General features: G+C 33.5%; 1 protein-coding gene across 1 annotated transcript; it reads right to left on the bottom strand.

The window, feature by feature from the left end:
* Positions 1 to 10,886: 10,886 nt before the first annotated feature.
* Positions 10,887 to 14,377, bottom strand: LOC100267270 (MDIS1-interacting receptor like kinase 2). Its single transcript, XM_002274058.4, has 2 exons — positions 11,872 to 14,377; positions 10,887 to 11,455 (listed from the first exon to the last, which is right to left on the bottom strand). Exons 1-2 carry the CDS (start codon positions 14,372 to 14,374, stop codon positions 11,034 to 11,036), a joined length of 2,925 nt encoding a protein of 974 aa, XP_002274094.4. The 5' UTR covers positions 14,375 to 14,377; the 3' UTR covers positions 10,887 to 11,033.
* Positions 14,378 to 15,418: the final 1,041 nt, after the last annotated feature.

Below are 15,418 nucleotides of genomic sequence, written 5' to 3'. Positions count from 1 at the left end.
TATTATTAAACTCAATTATTATTATTATTATTATTATTTATTTTTTAAATAGAAATAAAGCCCAAACCATAAGGTCCAATAATAATAATAATAATAATAATAATAATAATAATGATAATAATCATAATCATAATCATAATCATAATCATAATCATAATAATATTCATAATCATAATAATAATTATTATTAAACTCAATTATTATTATTATTATTATTATTATTATTATTATTATTTATTTTTTAAATAGAAACAAAGTCCAAACCATAAAGGTCCATTAATAATAATAATAATAAGCCCAAGACTAAGGCCCAAAATCCATTAGAAATAAAGCCCAAACCATAAGGTCCAATAATAATAATAATAATAATAATAATAATAATAATAATAATAATAATAATAATAATAATAATCATAATCATAATCATAATCATAATCATAATAATATTCATAATCATAATAATAATTATTATTAAACTCAATTATTATTATTATTATTATTATTATTATTATTTTAATAGGAGCCTAAATATAATAAGTGCATAACACCACACCCATTAGAACTTATTATTATTATTATTATTTTTTAATAGGAACCTAAATATAATAAGTGCAGAACACCACACCCATTAGAACTAATAATTGAATATATCCAAGGAACATTAAAATTATATAGAGAACAAATGGAAAAGGTATGGAAAAAAAATTCATAAGTTTAGAAAGACCAATGATCCCCCATCGAGGTCTTTCTAGCTACAAAGAATCACTATCCATGTTTCTATGGAAAACAAGTTAAAAGAGAGTTGAGCTTAAAGAACTACAATTTTTAAAAAAGAAAAGGCTGGAGCTTGTTTTATTGTCACATAAAGACAAATGAAAGTCAAGAAATGTGAATTAAGCAACATCAAATGACTACAACCACAGACCTTCCCAAAATCAGATGTTGAAACAATAGATACTACTCGCTTGTTCTTTGTGAATACATTGCAATACTTGCTATTCACAACAATGGGATAAACCTAGCAGAAAGAAATGAAGTAAAAGATTAGGAGAAGTTCTGAAGAAATAAAAAACAGTTTGCAAAACAAACATGAATTTCAATAGATATTAATTGCACATATTGTATATAAGCATTTTGGTACATCAACACAATGCTCAATGGTTCCAGAAACTAGAAAATGAAAGTGATGGTAGTCCTGCAACAATTTGGAATTCAATAATTGAACCATATAATATGAAAAGTCTTTATCCTACAAAGCAATAAAGACAAGTTGTACCAAATACCTATGGTGCTAAACGAGATATCAACAAGGTTCCATTAATAAAAGAACTAGAGCATATTTCTTTTCCCAAAAGACCTTGAATCGAAAACTTCTGACCCTATAGAGAAACAAATAATGATCCTAGAAAATAAGAGATCACCTAACATATAAAATTTAAAATAAAACAGTAAGAAGCAAAAAAAACAAATAAAAACACACTTAGGAGGATTCAGACTTGAAGGATTCCACCAATATTTTCAACATGATTTACCGAAAGTAGTAAAGTAGTGGATAATGTTTTTTCATCTCACTCATGAGTTCCTTTTCTTGATTAATAATAGATGGTGCCGGCCAGCAGTTGAGGGACTATTGCAGTCTGGAGAAAGGTTTTCAAAATAGTAGTTTAAGTAATTGGCCATCTTGACCAATATTTTCTAGCTTTTTACCTTAGCCTTTAGGGAGCAAAATTATAGTTCAGAGACAATGTTTTTATCCATTCATTAATTTACTTCAATATAGAGACAAAGGCCCAAGCCATAACTCCGATTTTCTAAGATCACATCTCCAAATAAAAAATGAATATTGAGCATGTCTTTTAGAAAAAAGAATTATTTAGATAAGTATTCCCTATTATAAATAAATAATTTTTTTTTGATAGACATATTATAAATAAATAAATAAGTAGATGAAAATTATCAATTGGCAAAGATGAAACCTATCTTGCATAAAATATGTTACATAAATATTATGGAATAAGGAAGCCCTTACCAGGATCCTTTAAAGGTCTAAAACTTATATAGTTAGTATTATATAAAATTCTTCCACATTTTTGGCTGGATTCCTTGTTCTGGATACTGCTATTCCTTTTTCATTTGTGTTCAATAAAGCAGTGAGCATGTAAAAAAGCATCTGGTTCTTTAAGTCTTGGAAAGAATTTTTAGATTTTAATCATGAGTGCCATTTGCCAATGACTGAAGAAAATAAGAAACAGAAGAAACAAGAGATGCTCTCTGTATCTCTGATCTCATTTTGTCACCAAAATTATCAAAGTTTTTCTCACCAGATTTAACAGTTTCAATTGTTAGTTGCTCTCTCTCTCTCTCTCTCTCTCCATCTATGTGACACTCACATGCACTCTCCTACTTCCATTTCCCCCCCCCCCCCCCCCTCCCCTTTTTTTTTCTAGATCGGTAGCTTGTGTAAGATATCCTAAACTTATTGTTTTTGTTTAGTGTAATCTTTAAGTTAAATGGAGAAACAGTAAAAGGGCACATCTTTTCTACCATGTGTGCTGACACTCACACGCACGCTCATACTTGTATTTCAGTCTCTCATGTCAAATATCTTCAACCATCTTGGCCACTTTTATTTTTATTCCATGCCACCTTTTGGACAGCCAATATAAGGTCACCTCTTCTCTTCCATGTGTGCTGATCCTTGAAAGGATGACAAAGGGTAAAGAAGGATAGAGGGTCTTTAAGTTTAGGAAATTATGGTACAGCTATGATAAGTCAAACTTTCTAAATATTAGGAGTGTTCGTAATTTATAGGGATGGTTAGAGTTAGTTTCCAATTAAATTTTGAATTTCATAAATAGGATTATGTAAACACAATATATGTGCTATTTGTTTTCTTCTTGAATTAGTAAGATAGTTTTAGAATTTCTCACATCATAGTATCAAAGCAGTTTGCTCTCTGGGATCCATTGTCATTGCTAACCTGTCTAAATTCATTCTTTAGCCTTAATCACCATAAATGTGCTCTATTGTCTTTTGTTTTTTTGACTCTCTTATTTTTTTTTTCAAAATCCAATCAATCTATTTTTGGATTTTTGAAAAAATGCCCAACATGTATTGGCTAGACTACCTGGCATTAGCATCGGAAATAAACATGGAATGTAAACCAGAAAAGAAGAAATAAAAATAAATTAAAAATAATGATATAACACATATAGATACATATATCATTAGATGCGACCAATCTTCAAACAGTGGAGGAGCAACAAGAAAAAAAAGGAGGAACCTGACTGTAATCAGGAGTGTTGTTGATTTGCAGAGACAAGTGTTTAATCTGATGGTCAAGAAAATTGTTGCTCTTAAGAATAGGCTTTTGCTTGCTCCCCAGAAATTATTAAAAGTCATAGCAAGATAAATGTCATCTACTGCTCAACAAAACACTAAAGTTGAATTCTTTTTTCAAAATAATAATAATAATAGTAATGGAGCCTCAAATACAACCAAAACAGGGGATTGGGGTTGAATTGGGAAGATTGCAATTCCAAATTATATCTTCCCGATATTACTTGGATTTATTAATAATAAATGAAAAAATTAACACAAAACCACAAAAGAATAAAGAAATGAAAAGGATAAATTACAAGAACCAAGCAATAGAGACTTTGATTTCTCAAGTGCGAAATCGGGAAGACTGTGACACCATCAGAAAAAAAAAATTAAAGAAGCTCTACCTTCAGAAAAGGGATTTACTTGTGTTGATTATTTGAAGGAGTTCCCAATATCTTGGTGGCGGCAAATCAGTTAGGGAATCTCACAACTGGAGCTATGAAAAAGGGTTAGGGCATCTTCGTTCTAGATTTCTCCAGTGATGAAGGTTGTTTGTGGTAGTTGTTTTCTGGTGAAAAATCATCACAATACCCAGTAAACATAGAGATTCAACTTGCCAATAATATTCAGAGAGGTTATCAACTTGATAGTAGGAGCGTTCCACTTGGTTGTTGTTGTCCTCGATGAGGCTAGGGTTCTTATCTCTGATATCGATGGTTTGCGAGATGGGAGAGATTGGGAAAATAGAAGTGTATATATAGGCATAGAGATAATGACATTTATTATAAGTGTTAAGGTTGGCAAATTTTACTATAGTAGACAATGACACTCCAAAAAAGCATCATCTTATTTAAAGCGCCGATATTTAGGAAAATTTCATAAGCGTCAATATATTTATTCAAGAAGCGTCCTTGTTATCCAAATTTCTATAAGTGTCATGATTAATACAATTCATTGACATTTTTTACAAGCGTCAAGAAAATGAACGTCATTGAATACATTTTTTGTAGTAGTGTTGGAACTGTGATGATGAGAGGAATCCATGTGGAGACAGTGCCGGGTTGTGGACAGGCAGATGGCATGGATAAAGTAAGAGAGGGGAAGACAAACTCAACAAATTTGACATGACGAGAAACATACATTCTAGATGTGGGAGGATGATAGCACAGATAAGCACTTTGAGTAAGAGAATAGCCGAGAAAAATACAAGGCTTGGAACGAGACTCAAGTTTGTGAGATAAATAAGGACGTAACCATGGGTAGCACAAACAACTGAAAATCCTAAGTTTAGAGTAGTTTGGGGGAGAGCCAAAAATGTTTTCATAGGGAGATGATAGATTTAGTGTGGGAGTGGGCATACGATTTATTAGGTAAACAACAGTGGCAAAAGCATGAGTCCAAAATGTTAAAGAAAGTGATGCATGAGAGAGGAGAGTGAGACCTATTTCGACAATGTGACGATGACGTCTTTCAGAGTACCCATTGTGTTCAGGAGTGTGTGGTGGAGTAGTAAGGTGAGTGATCCCATAGGTAGCAAGAAAATTTCAAAGAGCCAAGTATTCACCACCATTATTGGAATAAAGTGTATGAATTTTCTTTTGAAAGTGTGTTTCCACAATGGCTTTAAATCTGATAAACACGTCTTTAACTTCAGATTTCTATTGAAGGGGATAAAACCAAATGTATTTAGTGATGTGATCAACAAATATGACATAATATTTAAAACCGTTATGGGAGATAACAGGGGAAGTCCACACATCAAAGAAAATAATTTCAAGTGGTTGAGAGGAGACAACAGTAGATGTAGAGAAAGGTAATTTATGGCTTTTATTGCAATGACAAGCATTACACAAAAAATCTGAGATAAGAGAAAAGAAGACAAGTCTAACTGATAATGCGAAACAATGTGTTTTAAAATGGGAAAAACAGGATGGCCTAATCTATGATGCCACTCAGAGGAAGAAGTTTTGACACTAGAAAAGACTACTAATGGAGTTGTTGGGGAAGAGAAAATCGACCATTCATACACCTCATCTTTCGTGTGACCCTTCAAAAGGATTGCTCCCTTGTGAAGTTCCTTCACATGAAAAGAGGATGGTAAGAATTCAAAAGAGACATTGTTAGATGTACAAAATTGAGAAATGGAAATTAGATTCTTTCTCATGCTAGGGACACACAAAACATTGTCTAATTTAAATGATGTGTTATGAGTGGTAAAAGATGTAGAACCAGTGTGAGTTATAGGAAGACTTGATCCATCACCAATCATAATGTCATCGAAACCAGTGTAAGGTGTGTGAAGAGATAAATTACTCAGGTCGGCAGTGACATGATGAGAAGCACCACTGTCCAGTAGCCATTGCGGAGTGGTGGGAGAAGTGATGGTTACAAATTGAGCTCGAGGTTGCCATGGTGTCAGAGTGTTGTTCATTGGTGCAACTGAAGTTGTATTGGGTTGATTTGGTGATTCGTGCCCGATTGGTGTTCCAATTGATTCAACTCAATTGATGTGCTTTGATCTCAATCCTCAGACAGGAGTAATCAACAAAATTTATAAACCTATTTCACCATATACCGGGGTAGCATTTAGCTAGCATAGTATAGTGGCTCTAGGATCGTCCACAGAGATGGGTTTTCACTTCGCAATTGATATTAGTTCAAAAACTGAATTGGTGCTTTTTCTTTTCTTTGTTAGCTTTAAAAGAAGACATAAGTTTGAATGAAAACGGATGGTATTAAGCTAACCTAACATAAAGTAACTAAAATTAACTAGAAAGAAATTAAAAAGAAAGGTGTTTCTTGGGATTTCAGGTTACTAGGATCAGGTGCCAACTACAAAGAGGGAGATTCCAGTCACTTGAATCTTTTCCTCGCATTCGGAATTTAACCTATAGTTATTTCCCGAACCGGTGTGATACAAATGCTTGCCATTAATGGTTTCAACGCTAAATCCCTCTCACTGATACACCTTGCAATGGCTCGTACCTCTCACCTAGTATTTGCCATTCAAGGTGATCCTTACCATCAGATCATCCTTCACAAGTGAACAAGAGATAACAATTAGACCTCCATGGAGCAAGATTGCAAGCAATAAGAATCCATGGAATCTGAAAGCTTACCAAGTATTGGCTATTCATGGTAATCCTAGTTAACTAAAAATATAAAAACCAAAAACGGATCACACTTTCTCTTCATTAAAAATGGAAACAACAAAATCTCACACTTATGTAGCCGGAACCTTACTTAGCTTTCTTCACCCAAGAAACAAAAAGCCTAGCCACTCATCCTCTGAGAAAACATCTCAGAGAATGTTTGGCTATCAAGAAAATGAAAATGAAAGAGAAGGAAAAATAGAGCAAGGCTCTATATATTCTATATATTGATCGATTCTACATACTTCTATATCTCTATATTTTTACAATGGATGCAAGGGAATATATATAGAGAAGTTTTTCCAACCTTCCTAGCTAAGAAATCTTATGGTTGGTGGATTACAAGGAGAAAATGGAAATTTATACAAAAATATCTGAAGAAAATATCTAAAAGAGTCGGTGCACAAATATCCCAGTTCGCATGTAGATTTCGCACGTTGCATGGTGACTTGCGAAAATCTCGCAAGTTGATTTCGCAACTTGGAATCCATTTTCGCACGTTGAGCTCCAAGTTCACAAGTTGCAAAATCACTTTCTCAAGTTGGGCTTCTCTGTGACTGTGCGGCTGTATTCCATTTTCATTTCGCAAGGTAGGCTTTAATTTCGCACGTTGGAGTTCCAAATTCGCAAGATGCGAATTTGTCCTTCAGTTGGATGCAGTTGTCTTGCGAAGGCCGTATCTTCCTCATTTCAGCTCCAATTCATACACCGTTTGAAGCGTTGGATTCTTGACTTCCTGAGCTTTGAAATGGTATATAGCATGTAGATAGAAACGATTTCAAGGGTCCTTAACATGTCAATTGAGTTAAAAGGTAATAATTACTACTCAAGAGTGTTTAAAAGAGTTAATTACAAGCTACAAAATAGCACTTTTTGAGTAGTAATCATTTGGCACCAAGTGAAAAGAGGGACATCTCTTGGCAGTGTGCCTCTGTATTCCACATATCTGGCAATAACCAAGATAAGGTCGAGAAGGAGGTTGTTGGCTGCGAGAAGAGTTTTGTCCAACGTTAGGAAATACGGGGGAGTGATTGTTGGTATTAGGTGAGGGACGCCAATCTGTTCTGTTCGATTGTTACTAGAGTGTGTTGATAGACGCCAATTATTGTTGGTATTACCAGAATTGAAAGATGGACGCCAACTTGTAGTGTTACGATTTGTAGGATTTGCTGAGGCTAGAAAATGAGAGGGTTCAGATTTTGCACCTTAAAGAGACGCTTGAAAATTTAGAAGCTTTTTGTGGAGCTCATCGAACATGATCATGGTATCGCGGGCTTGAACTGCACATATAAGCTCTTTATAGTCATCCCCAAGACCATCAAGAATTTTGTCTATGAGGTCATCTTCATTCATTGGTGCCCCAAGAATAGCAAGTTCATCAGCCCGACACTTTACCAATTGAAGAAAAACTCTGTAACAGTTTGAGACCCCTTGGTTAGATTTTTAATTTGATTCTTTACTTGCTTGATGCGCCCTCAAGATGGCTTGGCATATGTGTTTGCCAGGATCAACCAAGCTTCTATTGATGTTTTGGCTCTGGCAATGAATGGGATAATTGTGGGAGAAAGAGATCCAACTAAAGCATTAAGGATCAGTTGGTCTTGTCTAATCCAGGTATTGTGAGCAGGATTTGGTATAGTGGTGTTGTTTTGAGTGATAGTGGAGGGTGGACAAGGTTTGGATCCATCTATATATCCTAAGAGGTTATAGCTGACAAAGAGAGTGTGGAATTGAAGTTTCTAGGAGATGTAATTGGTTGTGGTGAGTTTGAGTGGGGCTTGGGCAGAGATATTGATGGATATGAGAGATGTGTTTGGTTCATTTGTGTTTTGAATAACAGGTGGAGAGTTGGAATTATTGGTTGTTGTCATGGTACTGGTGGCTGGAGAAGAGAGTAGCAGCAATTAAATGCTCTGATACCATATAATAATGAGAGAAACAGAGGAACAGAGGAGAGGGAATATGCCACACTCAGCTTCTCATTAAAATAGCATATATAAATACAAAAAATTGTAACAGATTGGAAAAGTATCCCTAAAGATAAGTGTATAGCTGTAACTTAAAATACAAATTCAAAAATTAAACAAACTAAAGTAGTTACAACAATTTATGAGAAGGAATCGGGAGACATATCTAATAATGAGTTCTTAGCTTTGATTTGTTACATCAGATTGTAGAAATTTGAATTTCATTTAAATTTAACTTCGATCCATTATATTAAATTGTAAAGGTTTTAACTTTGTTTAATTTTAGTTTTGACTCATCATATTAAATTAAGAAAATTTGATTTTTGTTTAGTTGTAGTTTTGATTTATTATATTAGAAAAAAAATGGTTTGATTTCTATTTAATTTTAGTTTTGATTTAGTGCATTAGATTGAAAAAGTTTCAGTTTTGTTTGGTCTTGGATTTAGATTCTATTTGAGTATACGTGTTTTTAGAATTTTGGCGATTAGATTTAACCGATTCCATTTCATTGTATCCATGTTGTAAGTTTGATAATTTCTGTTTCCTGGTTGATCAAATTTGGGTTCACGAGTTCATCAGATTTTCAGTTAATTAGTTTAATAGATTCTTATTTCATTATACCCATATTTTAAGCTTGTTGATTTGAATTCTTGATTCACCTTATATTAGTTTATAGTCTTTTTTTTTTTTGAATTATAGTTAATTAGTTTAATTAATCCAATACTCATTTGTTCATGTTTTAAAAAATTGTAACTTTAGTTAGTGAATATAATTGATCTTGTGTTAAAGATCCTATTTTAAATTTGCTCTGGTTAGTTTCTAATTCGTCTTTAGGTTTGAGTGTTTTATAATTTTTAGTTTGTTAATATAATTGATCCTATGCATTAAAGATTTGGTTTTAAATTTGCTTTAGTTCGTATTTAATTCATCCTTAAGTTTGAATATTTTTTTATAGTTTTAGTTCATTAATAAAATTGATTCGACGTTTGAAAATTCATGTTTGTTTTTAGCTTACATCAATTTAGTTTGGTTATTCCATTAATGTCATATTTAGTTTAGTTTTTAAAAATTGTTAGTTTAGTTGCTTTGTAGATATAATGCTTAGTTTACTTTCTTTCAAAAACCATAGTTTTGTTGTCCCACTGATCTTGATATTCCATGTTTCTATAATCTATTGTTGTTGGCTTGCTAATTTAAATTGAAGGTTAATAAATATATTTTTAATTTGTTTAGAGTTAGTTTCCGTTAATTCTTTTGTCAATTTATGCTTTCAAAACTCCATATTCTAGTTTTTGTTCTTAGTTTTTTTTTTTTTTCTTAGGTTTAGGTTCCTTTGATTATGTTATCCCATATGTCTACAGTTTATTATTGGTGGTCTTTTGATTTAATTTAGAGATTGTTATATATATATATATTCTTAAGTTATTTAGAGTTAGTTTCCATTAATTTGTTTTGTTAATTTATACTTTCAAAATTCCATGTGTTTAGTTTTATGAATTTAGTGTAAGCTTGTGTTCTAGGTTCTTTATGTTTGGGTCCCTTTGAATATGCTATTTTATCTGTTTATAATTATACATTGTTGGTTTATTGATTAAAAATTAGTCTATGTAGGAGTTGTATATATGACGTGTGATAATTAATGTTTCCGTACATTTTGGACATTTTTGTTATACTATTTAGATACCAAGCATGCTATGATTTTTTTCCTTTACTATTTATTACTATATTTTGATCTGAACCCCCCATTTCTTGTGGAAGCATTATGTTATTGAGGTACACTTCTATAACTTTGCATCTTAATTCCATAAATTATATATTGCTTTGAATGTGATTGTCAACATGTTTAGCATATTTTTTCTATTGTTTGTGTGACTCACCTTGTTTGATTAAGAGACTAGAGTAAAATGCAAGTTATGTGTTTTATTTTATGAACTAACTTTGATGTTTCATGAAAGTGCTTTGGGACGCAATTCAGGTACATTAATCCCCTTTTCTTATATGAATGTTTCTTTTGGTACAGTTTTTAGTTATGAATAATGTGTTGTTTCCCTTAGACTTGATCACCTTTACTTTCTTTGGTATTCCTGATTTATTGATTAATCGCCATGCTTTCCTCAACTTAGTCAGACTTATTTTTAGGGCTCAGAGGAGTGCTATATTTTTAAAATACTTTCTCGATAGATAACCTAATCTCCGAACCTAAACTCGAGTTTTTCAAAGAGATGCTTTTCTAAAAGTTTAAGGAATCATTTTTCTTAAGGTTTTAGTTTCTTATTTTATTTTCCCTATAAAAAAAATATAAAAATAAGTTTATAAAATACAGTTTTTCACCTATAAAAGTGAGCCCCTTCATCGAGTGGGGACATGCGTGGAAAATGCGGGTCCACAAATTCCCTTTCATATGGTATTATAAATCTTTCACTTAGCTATTTTAGTGAAAGAATTACAGAGAACATCTTCCTCTTTGCTATTATATTTCAGAATATAAAGAGTGTTCTGTTTATAGAAAACAGAGGAGAGTTATTTATTCAAACATACAGAGGAGAGTTACTTTCTAAATCTAGTAACTAGTTAGCATAACTAGAATCTGTTAGGAGGTTGGGAGGTTGAGAGATTCAGCTGGAAGTTGAGATGCTGAGGTTGAGCTGCTGGGTTGAGATGCTGAGCTAGAAACCTGCTGCTGAGGCTTCTGCTTACTGGATAGTGCTTGAGAAACTTGTCGCATGGTTGGCCGAGATTTGGGATTAGCATGCAAGCATGCAAATGCTAGCTTCATAGCAAAGACAACATCTTCAACGACTTGATCTGTGGGAGGTGACAGGCGAGGGTCTAACACATCTTTCAACAGTGAAAAATAAGACGTTGAAGAAGATTGTGATGAGGATGATAACGACAAGGATGATAGGTATGAGATGAGATCACCAGGATGTCTTCCCACAAGCACTTCCAATGTTACCACTCCAAAGCTAAAAACATCGGTTTTATCATTCACTTCTAATGTGTAAGCAAGCTCTGCAAAAAAGATTTGATCATGATGTAATATTAATTTCTTAATAATGATTAATTTGCATGTAGTCATACGTTACCTCTCATGCTTACTTAAACTACTACGCTTTACTTTGGAACTTTAAGGAACCTAGAATTTAATAGCTAAGAATCAAATAAATTGCCCTAAAAAAAATTAACAAACAAAAATGGAAACCAAAAGGATATTAAATTGCCATGTCTTGACCTCAAAGTTGCAGGTCAGGGGAAGAAGGGACGGTAGCTAGTTTCATCAAATTCTAAGCAGATTTGCCAGTCTATAATGTTTTAATGAAATACTAAATCTATAATATGGTGCCAACTCAAATGTATGCAATAGTAATCAGCTTTGGATCATCTTGCTGGTGCAACTATGAAAGAAGAAAGGTGCAAAGAAAACTCACCTGGAGCAGTGTACCCAAAGGTGCCTGCAAATGAGGTCCAATTGGAGGAGTCAGGCTTTAAGAGCCTTGCTGTGCCAAAGTCCGATACGTGACCTTCGTATTCAGAATCCAGTAAAACATTGCTACTGGATATATCCCTATGAATTATAGGGGGTGAGCAATCATGATGCATGTAAGATAATGCCTCCGCGACACCTTTCACAATATTCAGCCTCATGCTCCAGTCCAATTCCAGTGCTTCTTCCTCATTGCTTAGAACGTGTCTTAGGCTTCCCTTTTCCATGAACTCATAAATTAAAAATGTGTGTTCTGCATGTGAACAAAACCCGTAGAGTTTCACAATGTTGCGATGTCTCATTTCTGTTAAAGCACGAATCTCAGCAGTAAAAGCTTTCAAATCAGCCATCCCCCCATCTTGTTGTGGATGAAGCTTTTTCACAGCAACAACTCTACCAGTTGGTAGCTCGGCCTTATAAACTGTTCCATATCCTCCCCCACCAATGCAATATTTCGAATTGAACTCCTCAGTTACCTTGATGATGTCTTCATACAACATCTCTCCATCATGGCCCCATATTGCAAATAGATCTTCACAAGAAGTCTCTCTTGACTTGTGTTTTCTGAACCTCACCCTTCGACAAAGAAGAAAATAAAGTCCCACGAAAACGAAGAGAAGAAATAGAATGCTCGAGATAAGGATTATGATCAAAATCACAATTTTATGGTCCTTCTCACTAGCTTTGTTCTCTATAGAGGAGATACAGACCATCAGAACAGCAGCGGTTCCACACAAACCACTATTGTTTCTAAGTGCCTCAAACGAAGCCTCTCGAAAGGCTTTGATGTTGGGAAGAGGACCCTCTAATTGGTTGTAAGATATATCAACAGAACTAAGGCCCAGCATATCCTTGAAAGTGGATGGTATAGAACCAGAGAGTCCATTATGAGAGAGATTCAATATTTCTAGGTTCTGCAATTTGCCAAGCTGCTGTGGTATTTCTCCTGTAAGCATATTTTCACTAAGATCGAGACTTCCAAGAGAGATCATATTGCCGATCTCAGATGGAATGCTTTCTTCAAAATTATTCTTGCTCAAATTGAAGTACAATAATTTCCAACACTCTCCCAGTTGTTTAGGAATTGAGCCACTTAAGTTGTTTGATGCCAAGTTAAGATGTTGAAGATCAGATAGCATTCCCATTTCCAAAGGAAGGTTGCCTGAAAGTTTGTTGTTACTCAGAGCCAAATCAAACAATAATGTCAAGCTACCCAATTTCTTTGGAATGTCCCCGTGTAGACCATTTGAAGATAGGTCAAGTACATGTAATCGAGCTGCATTCCCAAGCTCAGGAGGAATTGTACCAGAAATATTATTGTTGGAGATGTTCAAGAATGTCAAGTTTTTGCATAGTCCCCATTTATAAGAAAGCTCACCATACAAATTGTTGTTACTTAAATCAATATAATTTAAGTTTGGATATATACCAAGATCCTCTGATATATTTCCTGTAAGTTGGTTGCTTTCAAGCCTAACTCTGAAAAGTGTGGAGCAGTTTCTCAAGCTCTTTGGGATAGGGCCAGTGAAATTATTGTTATGAGCTGTAAAATTTTCAAGAGCTCCACCGAGGCATATTTGTTGCGGCAAATGGCCACTGAATTTATTCTCACCCAATTGCAAAACTTTCAAATGGATAAGATTATTCATTTTTGAAGGAATGGGGCCAGAAAGTTTGTTATTAAGGAAGCACAAAACGGTTAAATTGACCAATTTTCCCAGGGAAGAAGGGATTGGACCCGTGAAACTATTATTCGTCAAACTTAGACCGGTAAGAGATCTTAGCTGTCCAATTTCCCAAGGGATGGACCCGAAAAGTTTGTTACCAGTAAGGTATAGGGTGGCCAAGTTGCTCAAGTTTCCTATGGAATGAGGGATTGTACCATTGAGATTATTATATGAAAGATCAAGAATGATAAGGGATTTTAAGAGTCCAATTTCTGAAGGAATAGAACCAGAGAGTTGGTTATGGTGAAGGTACAAAGCAGTCAAGTTTCCCAAGTTTCCTATGGAAGCAGGAATTGATCCTACCAGATGATTGAAGGACAAATCAAGGTAGGTGAGTTTGGAAAGTTTACTAACGTGGGTGGGAATGGTTCCATAGAATGAGTTGTTATAAAGATTGAAACTAAGGAGGTTGGAGAATGATGAGAAACTGAGATTTTGGAGTGTACCTCTGAAACCAAAACCGCTAAGGTTTAAGTGAGTGACGCTTCCGGCCTTCGGCTTCCAACAAGCAATCCCAACCCAATTGTTGCAAGGGCTGCTTCCAAACCAAGAAGACAGGAAGGTTTGGCTTTCGTTATCAAGGCTGGCTTTCCACCTTAGAAGAGCCACTGCTTCGTTTCTTTCTTGTGTCTCTCCTCCAACCAAAGGGGAACCCCAAACATGTGAATTATAGAGAAGAGCTAGAACAAGGATGAACAAGGAAGCCATGAGTTGGGTCATGACCATAGAATTGGAAGAATGGGTGAGGAGTTTAGCTTGATGTAGAGACATTTATACACGAAATGGAGGGGATTTTGGAAAAAAAAAATACAATATTTTTTAAAATTTGACTGTTGAAAATCTATCCTCCAAGATACTTGGGCCATGGAAATTTGGTGGCAATAACATGCTGTCTTCCAAGAAAGATAGCCCTGGGATTTTCTTCTTCCTTGTGCATTAATGAAATCCATCTATCTTAGAGCTGTATTTTTGTTTCATTTAATAGATAAAAATGACATGATTAATTGTGACAGGATTGGTTGTAAGAGATAAAAATGCATTAATGAAAAAGCATTGATACCCTTTTCATCATTTTTTTTCTTTTAACATTTGAATAAGTTGGCTATTATTGACTATTGGGAAAAGAAAAGTGAAAAAATAAAGGGAGAATTATCCAATAGGGTGGGTTGAGCTGGAATAATTAGGTAGTCTCTTCTGATAATTATTGGGGAGGATAATAATAGGTTTAAATGCCAAAAATGTCCTTCAACTAAAAGTTTTATAATTCAAAGCATTTAAAGCACTTCACTTGATTTGTCAAGACATTTATGGTGCATGGGCCCCACATTTATTGTAATTATTGACGTTTAAATTTTAAATCAAAATTTTGGATTTAACCCTTACAATTATTATATATAATGATAGTATAATTTTTTTTTATTTAAATTTACTATTTAAAACAAAAATACTTCTAAAACATATTTTCAAAATATCATTTTTTCTACATTTTTTATTTTTATTCTAATTTTTAATTTTATTAAGAAAAAAATAAGTTTTATAATTATATAATAAAAATGATTACTTTTTCTATATATATATATTTAATTTTAAATTGATAAATTATGTTTTTGTATTAAATTCAAGAAAGATAAAATGTTTAAATGTTCATTCAGATTATCTAAAAAGAATAAGAAAATGATGGAGAATGTTTAATCATTTTTATTTTTTTTATAATAAAATAATTTTTAAAAATTTATATGATTTTTTTCCCTTTGCATAGTGTTT

The sequence above is a fragment of the Vitis vinifera genome, chromosome 11 (assembly GCF_030704535.1).
Source record: "Vitis vinifera cultivar Pinot Noir 40024 chromosome 11, ASM3070453v1".
Taxonomy (NCBI): domain Eukaryota; kingdom Viridiplantae; phylum Streptophyta; class Magnoliopsida; order Vitales; family Vitaceae; genus Vitis; species Vitis vinifera.
The sequence above is the reverse complement of the archived record's forward strand: the minus strand, read 5'-3'. Positions and strand labels throughout refer to the sequence as shown.